The sequence below is a fragment of the Nannospalax galili genome, unplaced genomic scaffold (genome assembly GCF_000622305.1).
Source record: "Nannospalax galili isolate Female #2095 unplaced genomic scaffold, S.galili_v1.0 scaffold536, whole genome shotgun sequence".
NCBI classification, from domain to species: domain Eukaryota; kingdom Metazoa; phylum Chordata; class Mammalia; order Rodentia; family Spalacidae; genus Nannospalax; species Nannospalax galili.
In genome coordinates, this window is record NW_008337057.1 from 421,594 (window position 1) to 437,659 (window position 16,066).

The following is a 16,066-nucleotide window of genomic DNA, read 5'->3' on the forward strand; positions in this document are numbered from 1 at the left end:
AGTCTCAACCTGTAGCTAAGAGAGACAACCAGCTATTGTTCTAAAATGATGGATAAATTTGTTTTCTCCCTCTATCTAGAAGCCTTTGAGAGGGAACTGACACTGATTCTAACCACTCCAACAGCTATTAAAATACCTGAAAGTAAATCCTGAATCCAGCACTCTTGAGTCCACCCTTGGCAGACAAAAGAAAAAGGAGGATGAACCCTACAGAGGGATGCTTTTGGAAGCCCTTGTCATGAAATTCCAATGGACTTTCACATGAACATTTGAAAATTGCCCTGTTCTGGCTTTTTTCTAGTTCCCTGTCTAGAACTTGTAATGCTGATTACTCTTGCCTTTACTTCTCCTTCACATCACCTATTTACCAGTCAAAACTTTCTTCCCCCCTACAGATAAGAGTTATGTAATCTAGGAGTCTTTTAGATAGACCCACTGAAGGGGTACTCCAGTTGCCTCACCCTGCATCCCTGTTCAGCATGGCAGAAGCCAGAGCAGTCTGCATCCTGATTCCCTATCTGCAAGTTAGGTAACCTCTTCAGAGGATGATAATTATAGGAGATAGGAATTGGCTAGGCAGTTAGGAAAAAAAGACCCCAAGAAAAATAGCCAGTTTCTTGGCTAAAACTCTCAATGTCCTTGGGCCTCTTAGCAACATACTCCATTCCAAAGGCCAAAAATGTCAAAAGTATTTGGGAGTTTTTTAAAAAAGATTTTAGGGTTACATCTTCAGAGGGGGGAATGTTAGAGTAGCCAAAAGCCCCATAAAAAATAAATAAAAGAAGAAAAAGTACATGAAAGAAGAAGAAGAAAAAGAGAAGAAAAAAGAAGAAGAAGAAGAAGAAGAAGAAGAAGAAGAAGAAGAAGAAGAAGAAGCAAACAAATGAAGAAAGTCCCCCAAAACACAAGAAACAGAGGATCTTATCAGAAAAGAAGTATTCTCAAGAAATGTGAACCAATATTTTAGGACCAACTTCTCTTTTCTAACAGAATCTTTACAAAATTGTAGATTAAACTACAAGTTCTAGATCTAGCTTGCTATTATCTTTCAGAGTGATTGTATAATGAACTAATACATGTAAATAATTCAGTGTAGAGTTTGCTCCATAATATATGTTAAAATATCTGCTTTTACTAAGAAAAAAAAGGAATCTAAGAAGTAAATGGGTGAAGTGGCATGAAGCTTTTAAGACAGTACTGATGTTAAATATTTCAAACTTGTAAGTGTTCAACTTTTGAATATCTTTACTATAAATAAATTTTGAGTATGAACCACAAAAAAAGAAAAGAAAAAAGAATATTATGCTGGGGCTGCAAAGATGTCTCTGCAGTTAAGAGTTGACATTAAGAGCTGCTCTTGAAGAGGACTGAGGCTAGATTCCCAGCATCCACGTGGCAGATAACAAATGTCCTTAACTTCAGTTCCAAGGGATCTGCCTCTCTCTTCTGGCCTCTGGGTATATTACTTGCACAAGTGCACTTGTATAGGCAGGCAAAACACTCATACACATAAAATTTTTTTAACTTAAAAAAGATGTTTATGCAGTTAAAAAAAAAGAGTAAAATGTGAAGAAAAAAAAGATTGAGTATATACACATCAGTATGTCTAGAGTTAAAGCAACTCAGAGTTTAAGAGTCACTTACTGAAGAAATGCATTGGCCTGTCTTTTAAGGCTTTGATACTATAAAACTGAAGCAAGGCCTTTGAATGGGTCACTGGATTTCTGGGCTTTATGGACCAACATTGTAGAAGTGTCTCACTGCCTGAGAGAGAAATCAAGCATGGACTAAGCTGGAAACATCCTGCCACTGGATGGGTGGCTTTCATGGTGCCAAAAAGTAGATAAGCAGATGACTAGGGGGAGAATTGTCCCCTATTATTCTACTCAATAACGGACCCCAAGTGTTGTACTATCAACATACCAAACAAGATGTTCCTACAGGTGCAATAGGGGAGCAAATTTTCAATCAGATAAAATGCCTGCTCCTAGGGGTAGAACACACATCTGGTACTGTAAACCAGACCAACACCCTGTGGCAGGGGAGCATATAGGCCCCAGTGGGAAGCCACTGCAATTGTTTTGTTAGACAGATGTGACGCACCTGCTAAAGTACCTTCCAAGCATTTGTGTTTACACCCATAGGTTATTATAGCAGCCACTATTTAGATGTTCTTGCTTCTTGCTGTTTGTATTTTTATAGTAGATGGAATCCCACTGAAATGGGCCAACAGCCCGTGGAAAACGGATGATGCAGAGACCCAAAAGTCCAGTGCCTTGCCACTATAAGAGGAAGATTATCCCATGACTGTCATCCCCTCCAAGGCTCAGGGACTTTTGTGGAAGAGGTTGCCAGAAAGAATGTAAGAGCCAGAGGAAGGGGTGAAGTGTTAACTGGAAGTGTACTCTGACCACTAGCCAGCAAGCTTCCTTCCCATGCTCATCAAGGAGTTGAGGGGGAGTCAGTTACCCTTCCCACCCAATCAGTCAACCTTAGCTGCATGTGGGGGAGGGGTTAAGGCTATATAAGCCAAGAATGCCAAGAGGCACCTCTCTCAGCATTTTCTGTGGCTGTCTGGAAGTCACAGGATCTATATTTGAATGTGGACTTTCTAGTGCAGTCATAAATGAGGGGCACTCACTCCTCTATAAATAAACCCCCACTCTATGCTCTGTTAAAAAAAAAAGAAAAGAAAATGATAGGTGTTTGGATAGATAGATGAGAGAGATCTGACTAAACTGCAAGTGGATGGACTTGCACTAGGGAATGTCTGGGGACACTGACTTGACACAGTGGGCCTTAATACCCAGGACAGAGTATATGGGTTCCAATGGGGGGCTATGGGAGGGTGCTGGTGGGGATGGGGCTGTAAAGATGATTCAAATTAAGATATTCTCTATGAAATACAACAAAATTTAATAAAAAACAAATTTAAAAAAAGAAATGTCTCACTGCCCCAGAAGGATTCTGAGTAGAGATCGCAGCTTGGGGGGGGGGGTACACACTACAGGGAGAGGTGCCATAGCAGTGCCATGGCAATGCATTAGAGATATCATGTTACAGAAGCACCATCCTGGTTTAAGGGCAACTTGAATCCATTCTATTTATCAGCTACACTCAGTAAAACATTAGTACTCTCAGATAAAGAGGAAGATTTCTTGGAGAATCTGGAAGGTGTGAAACACGGGTGCTGGGGCTATGATTTTTCACTTTTATCAAGGTCATTTAAAACTCTGTGGTCACACCTCAGTTTGAGACTCACTGATCAGAGGGCAGGACAGAAGCCAGTGGGCAAGAGAGTAGCCACTCCAGTGGAAAGAGGTCCCCTTCATTGAAGGACAGAGACCCTGACCATGAGCCAGGGTGGGGTTGGGATGCTTTAGCTGTGCTCTGATCTAGACTGCTAAGTAGTTCTAATTCTGATGAGGCCAACTCAGCATTGGAAAATCAAGCCAGGTGCAGTGGCACATGCCTGTAATTGGGAGACTGAGACAGGAGGATCAAAGTGAATTGGAAATCAGCCTGGTCCATAGAGGGTGTTCCTAGTCAGTCTCAGAAACAAAGTGAGACCTTGACTCAAAAATAAAACTGGAAAACCAAGGAAACCCATTCAGACACAAACACAAAAGAGCCATCTGAAAGCAGGAGCTTTTTATCTACCGAAGTAGAAAGTCAGTAGAGGTGTCACCTCAATGCTTCATGACATCCTATTTAGGTCAAGGTCATCCCAGAAATGCTACCCACAGCCAGCACACCATCATGGCAGCAGCTTCCCCAGAAGGTTAGCAAGACCAGAGTGAGAGGAGCACTGTGGTCTTGGGACTGTCCCCCTACCATGGGCATCATCTGTCGAGGGAAACTAGAGTCACAGAGTTCTCAGAGCACTTGTCATCAGCCACAGGCAAGCTGCGCAGAGCACTGCTGGCCAGTCCTGGCCTAACCAGTGGACAGCAGAACAGTGTCACTGCCCAAAGGGTGACATGTGTCAGTGTTCAAGACTGACAATCCTTATTGCTTAAGAAGCTGGCTGTCAACTGAACTCTAATACATGAGCACATATTGAGAAATGGTTTGTTTGAATATTGATAAGTGCTTTAGTTCTACATACTGTGCCTGCTGCACACAGGGCATTTGTGTGTGGTAGAGAAGGCACGTTTAACATACATACCAGAACAGATGTACACACAAAGCTGACACCAATGCACTCCCTGGTGACTCTAACAAGGCTGCTTGCTGAGTACGAGGCTTGTCCTGGGAACTAGCAGACCAGGCTTTGGGGCTCACTTGGATGTTAGTCCTCTGAGTCTTATCCAGCAGCTATCGCCTGCCAGAGCTCTGTCATCTCTTGATCGGGTCCACACAGCTCCTGGGTTTTCCCACTGCTAGAATGGAAGTGTCTTCAGGGGAGTGAGTACTGTAATCTGATGAGTGCTTGGGGCACTGGCCCTGAGCTCATACACAACAGTGCTGAGTGAATAGCTGTGTGAGGGTGTGCATTCTGCAGGGATGAAAACAAAGCTCAGACCTCGAGCTGTCCAGCTGCTGTTTGAAGCAGCATTCCCTGTCTGTATTGGCATGCTGTGATGCATTGACTTAAAATTGCTTTAATTTTTAACAACTTTTCTTTCAGTAAGCCAGCTCTCTAAAACAATAAAAGCATGACATATTTCATTTGGTTTCCTAATTTCCTTCACTTTATAGAGTTCCAGTAAAATGTAGTCATTTATTAAATGCCTCCTAATTACCGCCTTCAAACTATCCACACAACATGTTTCTGAGATATGTGGAGTAGGAAGGGCCCAACTTCCTCATGAGTTTCTCCATGTTAACTCTCATGACATCTTTACTTTATGATTAGCCCATTACTAAAGTCATTAAAGTCAAGTGCAGAATTCAAGTTTATGCTGCCATTTTTATCACCCCATTCATACAATCATTGGAAAAACAAAACACTTCATAGACAAAGGGCACTAAAACCTTTAAATGTGGTAATATTGCAGCAAATCTCTAATCCTACATTGGAGCTGTGTAGGCAGGGTAGTCTGAGAATGACAGTCGGGTCCTAGAACTTCTGTGTGTGTGTGTGTGTGTGTGTGTGTGTGTGTGTGTGTGCGTGTGTGTGTTTTGAGTGTATGTTTGGATACATGTGCCCATAAGTGCACATGTGGAGGCCAGAGGTCAATGCTAGGGTCTTCCTGTAGCACTCAACACCTTATTTCTTGAGATAGGGTCTCTCACTGAATCTAGAGCTCATCAATCGGCTAGGTTGACTGGCAAGGGAGCCCCAGGGACCCACCTGTCCCTACAGCCCAGCACTGGGATTACAGGTATACACATCCACAGCTGGCTTTTTATGTGGGTATTGGAGATCAGAGCTTACCTGCTCCTCTTACCTGCACAGCAAGCACTTTACCCACTGAGTCATCTCCTCAAACCTACAAGAACTTCTTGGAACTAAGTGTGGTCACTGCACCAGGTGTGGCACAGTTGGTGGTTCTTGTGATGTTCCCAATCTCTGTTCTTCACAAACCACAGGAGGAAAATGGAGACCTTGGCATTTTTTCCAACTGCTGTTCACTGGACAAAATATTACTTACCTTAAACTTCCACTAAGCTCCACCACAGGTAACTTTAGGTAATCCCTGGTCAAGAGTGTGGACTGAGCAAGCACAATCAGGGCTTACTTCCATCTACCCCTCAACTTCCACATCACTGCAACCCCAGGACAGGATGCCAAAGGAGCACTCAAAGGCAAAGGGAACACCACCAGCTGTGTCTGTTGTAGGTATGGCTTAGTTGTGTGCTGCTGTAGGTATGCCTTCTGATTCTTGTTTATTCTTCCAAGTTCCTCAAAAGGACAGACATCTGGATCCCTAGAAATGACAGTCTTATGATACGGATGGCTCTAACCTTAAACTGACCTTGACAGTGGAAATGGTCCTGCGTTATTGGGACCCACATGAACATGCTGGTCCCAGGCAATGTCTTTCTTACCATTACCTTCCCCTACACAGATATCTATGGATGGGCTAGAGAGGCAGCTGAGCCGCCTGCTGGCTTTCCCAGATTCTGATCACTTCGTCTTATCGTGTGTGTGTGTGTGTGTGTGTGTGTGTGTGTGTGTGTGTGAAAGAGAAGGCAACATGACAGAACTCATCACTGTGTCTCTTTAGGAAGAGATGGTATTGGTACTAAAGTCACAGTAGCCCAGTGAGCTAGGTACTAGACACACCTTTGAAGAAAGCAGCAAGGCCAGGTGATCCTCGGTACTGCTCCGAGTTCTCCTTGGGACCTTACTTGCCTAACTGGGAAACCCTTGACCAGACAGACAGGCCAGAGAGAGAGAAACGGTTCAGCCAGAATGGCTTTGGATATACAGAGATTCACTCAAATCTTACCCCTCACATGCACTGTATTTCTATCTGATCTTTAATTGCATACACTTAAAATATTGAGAAAGGGCAAAGCAAGTGGCAAGTGATGAATATTTAAAATATGCATTAAAAAGCATGTTTCCAATACATGTAACGATTTTCCAATGTGACAGATTAGTTAAAAACATAAGTGAAAGTGAAATGTTACATGTTTTTCAACCTAATCTCTAAAGTTAACAGCTTGTCATCTCTTGACACTGCAGGGTTAGAAAACAGGAGGTACCAGAGAGACAGACACCCTTCTGGGAGCCTCAGAAGGAAGAGGCCTGTGAGGCTGACAAGAAAAAGATGGGGGGGGGGCATGCAGCAAGTGCCTCTCTGCCTAAGAAGCCCTAACAAAGTCAGGGCTGGATCCCCACCATCTACACTTATTTTCAGGCACCAGTGGACAGGCCAGGTCTTCTCTTAGATCAACCCTGCAGCCAGGTGTAGACGTGGCACCTCCAACCAAACACAGAAGTAGACCGGACTCCAGGTGGCTTTGTGATGTGGTCAGCTCAGCATAGGCTCAACAATCTGACGTACAGATGGCTCCAAAATAGGAACAAGGATCTTCCATGGCCCAGAAGACACCAGGGAGACCAGAGGGCATTCAATCTCCAATGGTTTGACTGTGTTCTAGATCAAGAGTCTGTAAGACTTATCGGTATTAGCCTCAAACCAGAGGTGGACAATGTCACAAAGCCTTCTGCTTTTGTGGACTATGGCAGTGGCCAGTACTCTGTGTCCTCTTTGGGGAGGAATAGCATCATATCTGAAGTTACAGCAACTGGGAACACTGGGAGAACTCGGCGCCTCCATTAGAGCCTGGCTGCATTGATGCTCAGCATGTGCAAACCCAGGCTTTCATCACTGTTGCTTGAGAATCTGCCTTAGAACTACAGTAACTGCAGCCAAGAGTTGCTTGGCGCCCTTCAGGGGTGGTGGATTTTTAACATGATAATGCTCTTTAAGTTCATTCCTTGGGGGGTGGTTTTTTCTTCCATTCTTTCTTTTTCTCATTTCTTTATCATTGCTTCTCTCTAGTCTCATTGGTGGGGACTATGTATATATGTATATATCATCACTTCCAAAGACCATCTGCCTCAGAAAGATCTCTCAGAGGGAGAGTGCCCCTGAGGTTGTCTCCAGAAGCATGGAGGACAGCTTCAAGCTCCCCTCTCTCCTCGTGAATGAGACCCACTGGGCCTGGCTGATGCATCCCAAGTTCTTCAAAGTCTTCACCAGATCCCGGCGGAATCTCTCACCCACAAAAACATAGAGAACGGGGTTCAGGCAACTGTGGAAAAAGGCAATGGTCTGAGTGACCTGGAAGCAGATGTCAATATTGGTGGAAATGGTGCAGCTGGAAATGAACATGGTGTGGGCATCAATGGCCTGAACCACAAGAATGCAGTTGTAGGGGAACTGAGACATGATGAAGACGGTGAGGACAGTGATGGTTACCTTGAGGGCCTTGTGCTTCGATGACTTCTTGGCTTGTACCAGGGTGTGAATGATGATGGTATAGCAGCAAGCCATGACAACGAAGGGGAGGAAGAACCCCAGGATGGCCTTCAGGATCAAGATAGCTGACTTCAGCTTGGTGCTCTCATCCTTTGGGTAGACCATGGTGCAGACAGCAATGCCAGATTCCCCACTGATTTGGCTGTACAGGATTTCGGGGGTGCAGAGCACGGCTGCCATCACCCAGATGGTAACACAAACCACCTTGCTGTAGAGTAGCCTTTTCTGCCTCCAAGTCTGAGCCTTCGTGGCCTGTACAATGGCAATGTACCTGTCCACGCTGATGCACATGATGAGCAGCACACAGCTATAGAAGTTCATCTTGTACATGCCATTCACAATCTTGCACATGAAAGTCTGGAATGTCCACTGGCCAGCAGCAGCAATGGCCCAGAAGGGAAGAGTGGCAAGAAAAAGCAGGTCAGCAATGGCCAAGTTCAAAAGGAACATGTCCGTCATGGTCTTCACTCTGGTACAATACCAGTAGACGAGGATGACCAGGCTGTTGCCCAGGGTGCCCACAATGAACACAAGCCAGTAAATGGGCGGAAGAAAATGACTTGCAAACTTCCTGACATTGCTTTTCTCACAGAAGAGATTAGTGAAGTTCATGTAGTCATCCACAGAAATGGAGGAGTAAAAGCTGTAGTCATCAGATATTCCAGGAATAAGGTTCTGAAAAGAACATGGATGGCATTCAGTCAAGCATTGCCTTTCAGAGGTCCTGTCTGATGGCAGAGGTTTGGACCACCTGACTCTTCCAACCCCCAAACTGATAAAGCAAAAGACATGTCTGTGCAGGAGCAAAATTGTGCCATCATTTTGTATGATTTGAGTATGTTCCCCAAGGGCTGATAGAGTAATGGTCACCCAGTGTCATGGTGCTGAAGTGGGGTCTACTGTTGGTTAGGTCATGGGCTCTGCTGGTTGGTTTCTGTCATCTTGACACAAACTAGAGTCACCTGGGAAAAGGGAACCTCAATTGAGGAATCTCCTCCATTCAATTGGTCTGTGGCTTTCTCTGTGAGGCAGTGATGGAGGAGGGCCCAGCCCTCTGTGCTCAGCACCATACCTGGGCAGGTGGGCCTGGGCTGAGTAGGAAAGGGGAACAAGCTATTAAGCAGCGTTCCTTCACAGTCTTTCCTACAGCCCCTGCCTTGAGTTCCTGCCCTGGCTTCCCACAGTGATGGACTAGAACCTATAAGCCAAATAAACCTTTTCCTTCCCAAATTGGTTTTGGTCAGTGTTTTATCACAACAGCAGAAAAACAACTAGAACATACTCCTTACATGGAAGACATTAATGGAGTTTTCTTGGAACCCCAGTTAGTTTCTGAAATAACAAGTTATTATGAAATAGAGTGAACCTGGCCCCTGAGTCCCTCTGGCTTCCTGTCTTGCCACCTAACTGTGCATGTCCTCTCTCATGTTGCCATCTGCCATTCTGTGGTATCGCCAAGAGACTGCACCACAAGCTCACCAGATGACGATGTCCAATCTTAGACATTCAGCCTCCCAAACTGTGAGCTAAATAAACTTTTCTTTATACATAACCAGTATCAAATGTTTTGTTATAGCAGCAGAAAATGCCCAGTAAAAGAAATGTTTACTTATTCAATTATTTTTACTGCACATCTGTAGGTTGGCTACTGTGCTAGCTGCTAAAGATACCAGGTAAGTGAGTCAGAAATGGTTTCCACTCTTATGGAATTAATATATTCATGAAAGACATAGAGACGCAAATGAGCACTTGCAGCATTCATGACAAGTGCTCTAATACGGTAGGAAATAGCTTTGGGTAGCAGATGGCACTTTAATGAAACTGTGTGAATGATGGTGATCATGTGACAGCCCTATCTCTCTCCTGACTATTCTATACCCTCACACACACACACACACACACACGCACACACGCACACACACACGCACACACACACACGCACGCACACACACACACACGCACACACACACGCACACACAAGTCAGCAGTATTAGATTTAGGAGAGCAGAAAAGGGAAGGCGTTTAAAGTTAAGATATAAGAACCAGAGCCAGACCTGCAATAGGCAGGGAATATGTCCTCTTTAATTCAGGAGAACATAGCAAAGGCCAGTGTCTTGTCCATGGATACAGACATCAGCAAATATAAACAGAGCAGTTTGGTTTTTATATAGGGACTCACACACACACACACGCACACACACACGCACACACAAGTCAGCAGTATTAGATTTAGGAGAGCAGAAAAGGGAAGGCGTTTAAAGTTAAGATATAAGAACCAGAGCCAGACCTGCAATAGGCAGGGAATATGTCCTCTTTAATTCAGGAGAACATAGCAAAGGCCAGTGTCTTGTCCATGGATACAGACATCAGCAAATATAAACAGAGCAGTTTGGTTTTTATATAGGGACTCTGCTGAACGCAGCTATAGGAATTTGCTCCGTGTCAGGTGTCAGTGTCCTTGGGGTACTTGAGGTTGACTCTGCAAACAGTCTCTGCAGTCATCAGTTGAGAAGGCCAGGCCACCGGAGGAGGCTGTGGCACAGCAGGAGTTAAGTGCTCCTGTACGCAGTCTCTGTCAGCCAGGGAAGTGACCAGTTGATAAGGCCTAATCAAAGGCCAAGCATATATGCACACACACTCTGTGCTCATACACAATGACACACACAACTGCACATACACATATGTATATACAGTGACACTCCCGACCACATACACACATCTGCACACACACACATCTGTACTCACACATAGTGACACTCTCAAATGCACACATCTGCATACACATATGTGCACATATGTGCATACACACCTGTGCTCACACACAGTAATACCCTCAACTGCACACACATGTACACACAGTGACACTCTCAACTGCATATATATGCACACACAGTGGCACTTTCGTCTGCACACACATCTGTGTACACACAGTGACAGTCTCAACTGCACACATGCACCATGAGTGCTGTATCATTTCCAATGCCCCTTGTTAAAAAAATTATTACAGATTTCAAGCACATGTAGCATGAAGGTAACACCCCCATAATGCTGGTTTTGACAGGCACACAAGCTCACATATCCACACATACAGTGTCACACACAGTGCACATGCACACTTGCACACTCTTATATGCACAAACTTTCTGCTCATATGCACACTCTGATGCACACAAATATACATACTTTCATATGTCTAGACATACATGTTCACACATGCCATTGTACTTCCTGTGGGTCACTGGCCCAGAAGCTACTCTAGAACCTCTGCTAGGGGAGAAGGGATGGATGGAAGGTGGGCAGACAGGGCACAGGTGCAGGAGCACATCAGGTCCAGGGCAGGGTCACTGCTGCATTGATGAAGCCTCCACCCCTGTCCCACACACTCTCACTTCCCATCAGCCCCTCTTTGGGGCTCCCATTAAACCCTCTAACTCCACAGAGACCCCAAGTCACCACTGTCTAGCCCCGAGGAATATTCCCTGTCAATCTTACTACATTTCTTTTCCCCGAGGCAAATGTAATAATTATTTAAGTCACCTGGCTGTATCTGGAATTGACGTAACCCCAAGTCCATTAGAGGGTTTTATTTAGTTAATATTGGTAAAGGTTTAAGTACAAATGTTCAGTTCATGCACTCCAATATCCATGTTGAATAATAAGACTCCTCTACCTTCCATTAACTGGCTGTCTCTGTCGATATGACCTTTGTTCCTGATGGTCAATCCACCTTTCCCAAAGCATGCAATGGTTAAATGGTGGAGAAGCTGTATATTATATCATCTCTGAAATTCAGTCCTTCTGAGCAGATTAAAGGTTCTGAAAGTCCTGCAGAATTCGTTTCATTTTAATTGCATCTTAGCACAGTAAAGGCTCTGAGAAGTGTGTGTGTGCGTGTGTGTGTGTGTGTTTTGTTTATTTGATATCATGATACACTGAGTTACTGATAAAGAGCAGTAGATATTACGACAAAGCTGATGTCTCCAGAATTCTGAAGCCCACACCATAAAGTCCAACCTACTTGGACCCTGGCAAGCAAGAAGTAGCAGGAAGACCTCACAGGGGTCCTGAGATATGTTGGTCCCTAGGTCTGAGTCACTCATTCCTATTTACATTTAGAGGCTTCCCTCCAGCCATGCTATCATCTGGAAGCTCAGCATCAGGAGGGTACATCTCATGAGTGACGCGGTTCAGTGACAGTGCCAGGAGAATTCTACCAACACTAGACACAGGTGCCAGGTGAGGTCTCCACTCCCTGGGAAGATCAAGCTGCCAGAGATGGGGACTAAGTGGTCTTTCAAAGAAAGGAAGAGCTTTGGGGCGAGAAGGAGACTATGAAAGCCCCTAGACTCAGAACTGGGGTGGCAGGAGACTTAGGGGTGGGGAATGACATTTTAGAGGGACATCAGTTAAACCATGAGTGTGAGCCTGGATTGGCTAGTAATTCACACAGTGGCAATGTGAAACTACTTTTATAGAGGGTTTTGTTTTTTGTTTGCTTGTTTTTAGTCAAACAGCTTTACTAGACTCTTACATGAGCCCAAGGCTAGGAAGTGAATATCAAACCCCTTCACACAGGCTAGGAGGGTAGGGAGTATTTCTCCAGATCTTTCTCTCTCTCTCTCTCTCTCTCTCTCTCTCTCTCTCTCTCTCTCGCCTCTGCAGGCACCCATGTCTGTGCACACACACACACACACACACACACACACACACACACAAATGCAGCATCACAGGGCAGATTTTAAGAACTACAGTAAATAGGGGTCAGAGAAGGGAGGAAGACAGAAGAAAGGTGCATGGCAGAGGGGTCAGCAAGAAATGGCCTGGTCTCTGTGAAGAAGCATGGGGAGGGAGCTGATGCCCTAGAAGATCCAGGGGGTTGAGTGAGTTGTAGGAGGGGTGAGGGTCTGAGCTAACAAGTCCAGAGAAGAGCCAAGCTCCACCAGCAGAGGCTGGAGTGCAAAGGAAGGCCTGTACCCACACCCCTGGTCTCTGGACCATCAGCTTTCTCCAGCAGACAGAGGCATAGGGAGCCAGGCTTTTTGTTAGGCAAAGATTAGAAGCCCCAATGCCAACTGGGAAGGTGGCCCAGGGGTTAAGGCACTTGCACTCCTCATAAGTTCCTCTAATTTGTTTGAGACCCTGACCCCATCAACTCTCCCAGTCTCAGCTTCCTAGTAGGTAATAGAGGCAGGTGGCTTGTGGGGCCCCTGAGTGGCAATATCCTTAGAGAGGTGATCTTGGGATGTCATGGCTACTTTCCACCCAGTGTGGGAGCCCCAGGCCCACTGAGGTTCCCCTGGATTCTCTGAGCACAGAGGATCACCACTGGGGAACACTTCTTTTATCTGGGCTGCCTTGCTGAGTTTGGCTGCCTTCCAAAATCCCAAATGAGGAAATCAAGTGATGGACATCTCAGAAGTGGCCTGGTTCTGCTGCCTGCCCAGCTCTGATCCCTCAACCTCCAGGCGAGCTGAAATCTACTAGGGGAAAAGCTCAGGGTCAATAATAAGCAGAACTTCCTCCTCATCTCACTGTGATCAAACTAATGACTTTTTAATGACTGTGTGTGCAATCACATAACTATACCCCCGATATTGCCAAGGCAACATTGGTGTATCATAAGCAGTTTTGTTGACAATGTAATTCTGCCACCCCAAGCACTGGAAACCTACAAGGTGCTTTAGAGGAAAATTTGTTAGTCCCACTGAGAAGGCTTAGCTTCAATTATCAACATATAAAAATCACATTTACCCGTTGACAAAGACAAAATGAAAATCCTTAAGACACTTATATTTGATTCTACAATTAATTAATTCTATACTTACATTTTATGATTTAAAAAGTTATTCTCTAGGTAATGATTTAACTTATTATTATTGGCTTAACTCTTGGCCTATCAAAAAGTAAAAGACTATATGGTGTTATAAAAGAAATAATAACTAATGTGTCCACCACAGGGTTTTTCAAAACAAAGTAAGTGGTTTCTCCCCTGCATTCTTTTACATAAGCTTCAAAACAGACATATGGGATGAACCCATTTAATGAAAACGCAGATACCCCTCAGTAATAAAACCTAAAATCTAATTCCCGTTTTCACATCATGCCCCCCCCAACCCTGACTCTGTGTCTGCAAATACGGTGGGTGTGGCTGGGAAACACCCCACGTTGTGATGAGCATTGCTGGCAGAGGTCTTATCCTGGAACACCACACAGGAAATCTGTCCCAACAGTGGATTCCCTCCCACTTCGCCAAAGCAGGGAAGACCAGAGCATGAGAGTGTATGTTTCCGAGGTACCTGAGGTTACGACTGTACTCACCGGGAGTTCTGTGGGTGTCATGGTGGGTCAGATGCCAGCCAGCTTCTAAAAAGAGAGGACAGAAATCAGAAAGGGGACAGACTTGTATATGCACTCTAGAGACCCAAGAGATGAAGATTCAACATTAACTTGTTTGTGCTCATGAAAAAAAGTTTCAAGCAAGAGTTAGAGCTCATGTCCTATTCCAAACTGCGGCAGCATCTTGGTTGTTACTGATGACACAGAATGAACACAAGGGCTCCCTTGGAGTTACTTCTTTTCTCTGACAGTGTCTGGGTCTATCGCTTGTTTTCCTTTTACTTAGGTAACTAACAAAACTTGAGTCCATGGATGAGGAACCACTGGGGGTGGAGGCTCTTAGGTTGTCCCCAGTCTGTCCTTTTCACCTTAGTTCATTTTCTCCTGACTCAGCTTCTCTGGAGTCTGGGAATGGCTCCTCACCTCCACACCTTCATCTCATCTGTCACTACTATATAAACTAAAGACACCAGGTTAGTGGGGCTGGAGAGATGGCTCATCAGTTAAGAGCACTGACTGCTCTTGCAGAGGACCTGGGTTTGATTCCCAGCACCCACATGGTAGCTAACAACCGTCCATAACTCTAGTTCCATGGGAATTCAACACCCTCTTCTGACTGACCTCCATGGGCTTTGCACTACATGGGTGCACTTACATACATGCAGGCAATACACTCATACACGTAAAATAAAAATAATAAAAGTAAATATTAGAAAAAAGATGCTATGTTAGGGGCTGTACTGAGACTGGGCTCCCTGAGGAAAAGTGTCTGGGTACGCAGGTGGTGAGAGGAACCTAAAGCAATGGCAAGAGCTAGACTCCTTTGAGGAAGGTCTATACCTAGACAGCACCACCCCTCGTTCCCTAGGCCAGCCCAGTGCCATACATCGTAGTGAGAAGACTTTCTCTATGAATCCAGACTGGCCTACTGACTTCTTTCCAACACTACTGTGGATTACTCTGCCTGTCTCATAGTACTGTGACTTTCAGTATACAAAGTGAGGTATAACCACTCAGGAAAAGTTTGTCAGTTTCTTTTATTTTTTAAAAAAATCATGTGTCAGGGCTGGAGAGATGGCTCAGCAGTTAAGAGCACTGGCTGCTCTTGCAGAGGACCCAGGTTTAGTTTCCAGCATCAGCATGGCAGCTCACAGCTCTCTATAACTTCAGTTCCAGGGGATCTGATGTCCTCTTCTGGCTTCTGCAGGCACTGCATGTACATGGTGCACATATATACACGCAGGCATACATATATAATTGAAAAATTAAAAATCTTAGGCTGGGTGTGGTGGTGCACGCCTTTAGTCCAGCACTCAGGAGGCAGAAACAGGCAGATCTCTGTGAATTCAGGGTCAGCCTAGTCTACATAATGAGTTCCAGGCCAGCTGGGGCTATAGGGAGACCCTGTCTCAAAAAGACCAAAAAAATTTTTTTTAAATCTTTTAATTTAAAAAATGTGTGTGTGTGTGTTTGTGTGTGTCTGCGTGTGATACAAGTCCATGTGTGCAGTAGTGCATGTCTATACATGCACCTGGGGAGGCCAGATATTGACATTAGTGTCTTCCTCCTCTATCATTCTCTGCCTTCTTTTCTTTCCCTTTCTTTCTTTCTTTCTTTCTTTCTTTCTTTCTTTCTTTCTTTCTTTCTTTCTTTCTTTCTTTCTTTCTTCTTTTTTTTGAAGTCAGGGTCTCTCTGAGCCTAGACCTCACCAGTTCAGCTAAACTGAGTAACCAGTGAGCCCCAGGGACTGAACGGGCAGTCTCTGCCTCCTCGGCACTAGGGCTATAGAC

General features: G+C 44.8%; 1 protein-coding gene across 1 annotated transcript; it reads right to left on the reverse strand.

Annotated features, from left to right (window-relative positions):
• Positions 1-6,698: 6,698 nt before the first annotated feature.
• Ccr9 (C-C motif chemokine receptor 9) lies at positions 6,699-14,304 on the reverse strand. The gene is made up of 2 exons (XM_008831920.2): positions 14,259-14,304; positions 6,699-8,615 (listed from the first exon to the last, which is right to left on the reverse strand). The coding sequence occupies exons 1-2, from the start codon at positions 14,277-14,279 to the stop codon at positions 7,533-7,535; spliced, it is 1,104 nt and encodes a 367-aa protein (XP_008830142.1). The 5' UTR covers positions 14,280-14,304; the 3' UTR covers positions 6,699-7,532.
• Positions 14,305-16,066: the final 1,762 nt, after the last annotated feature.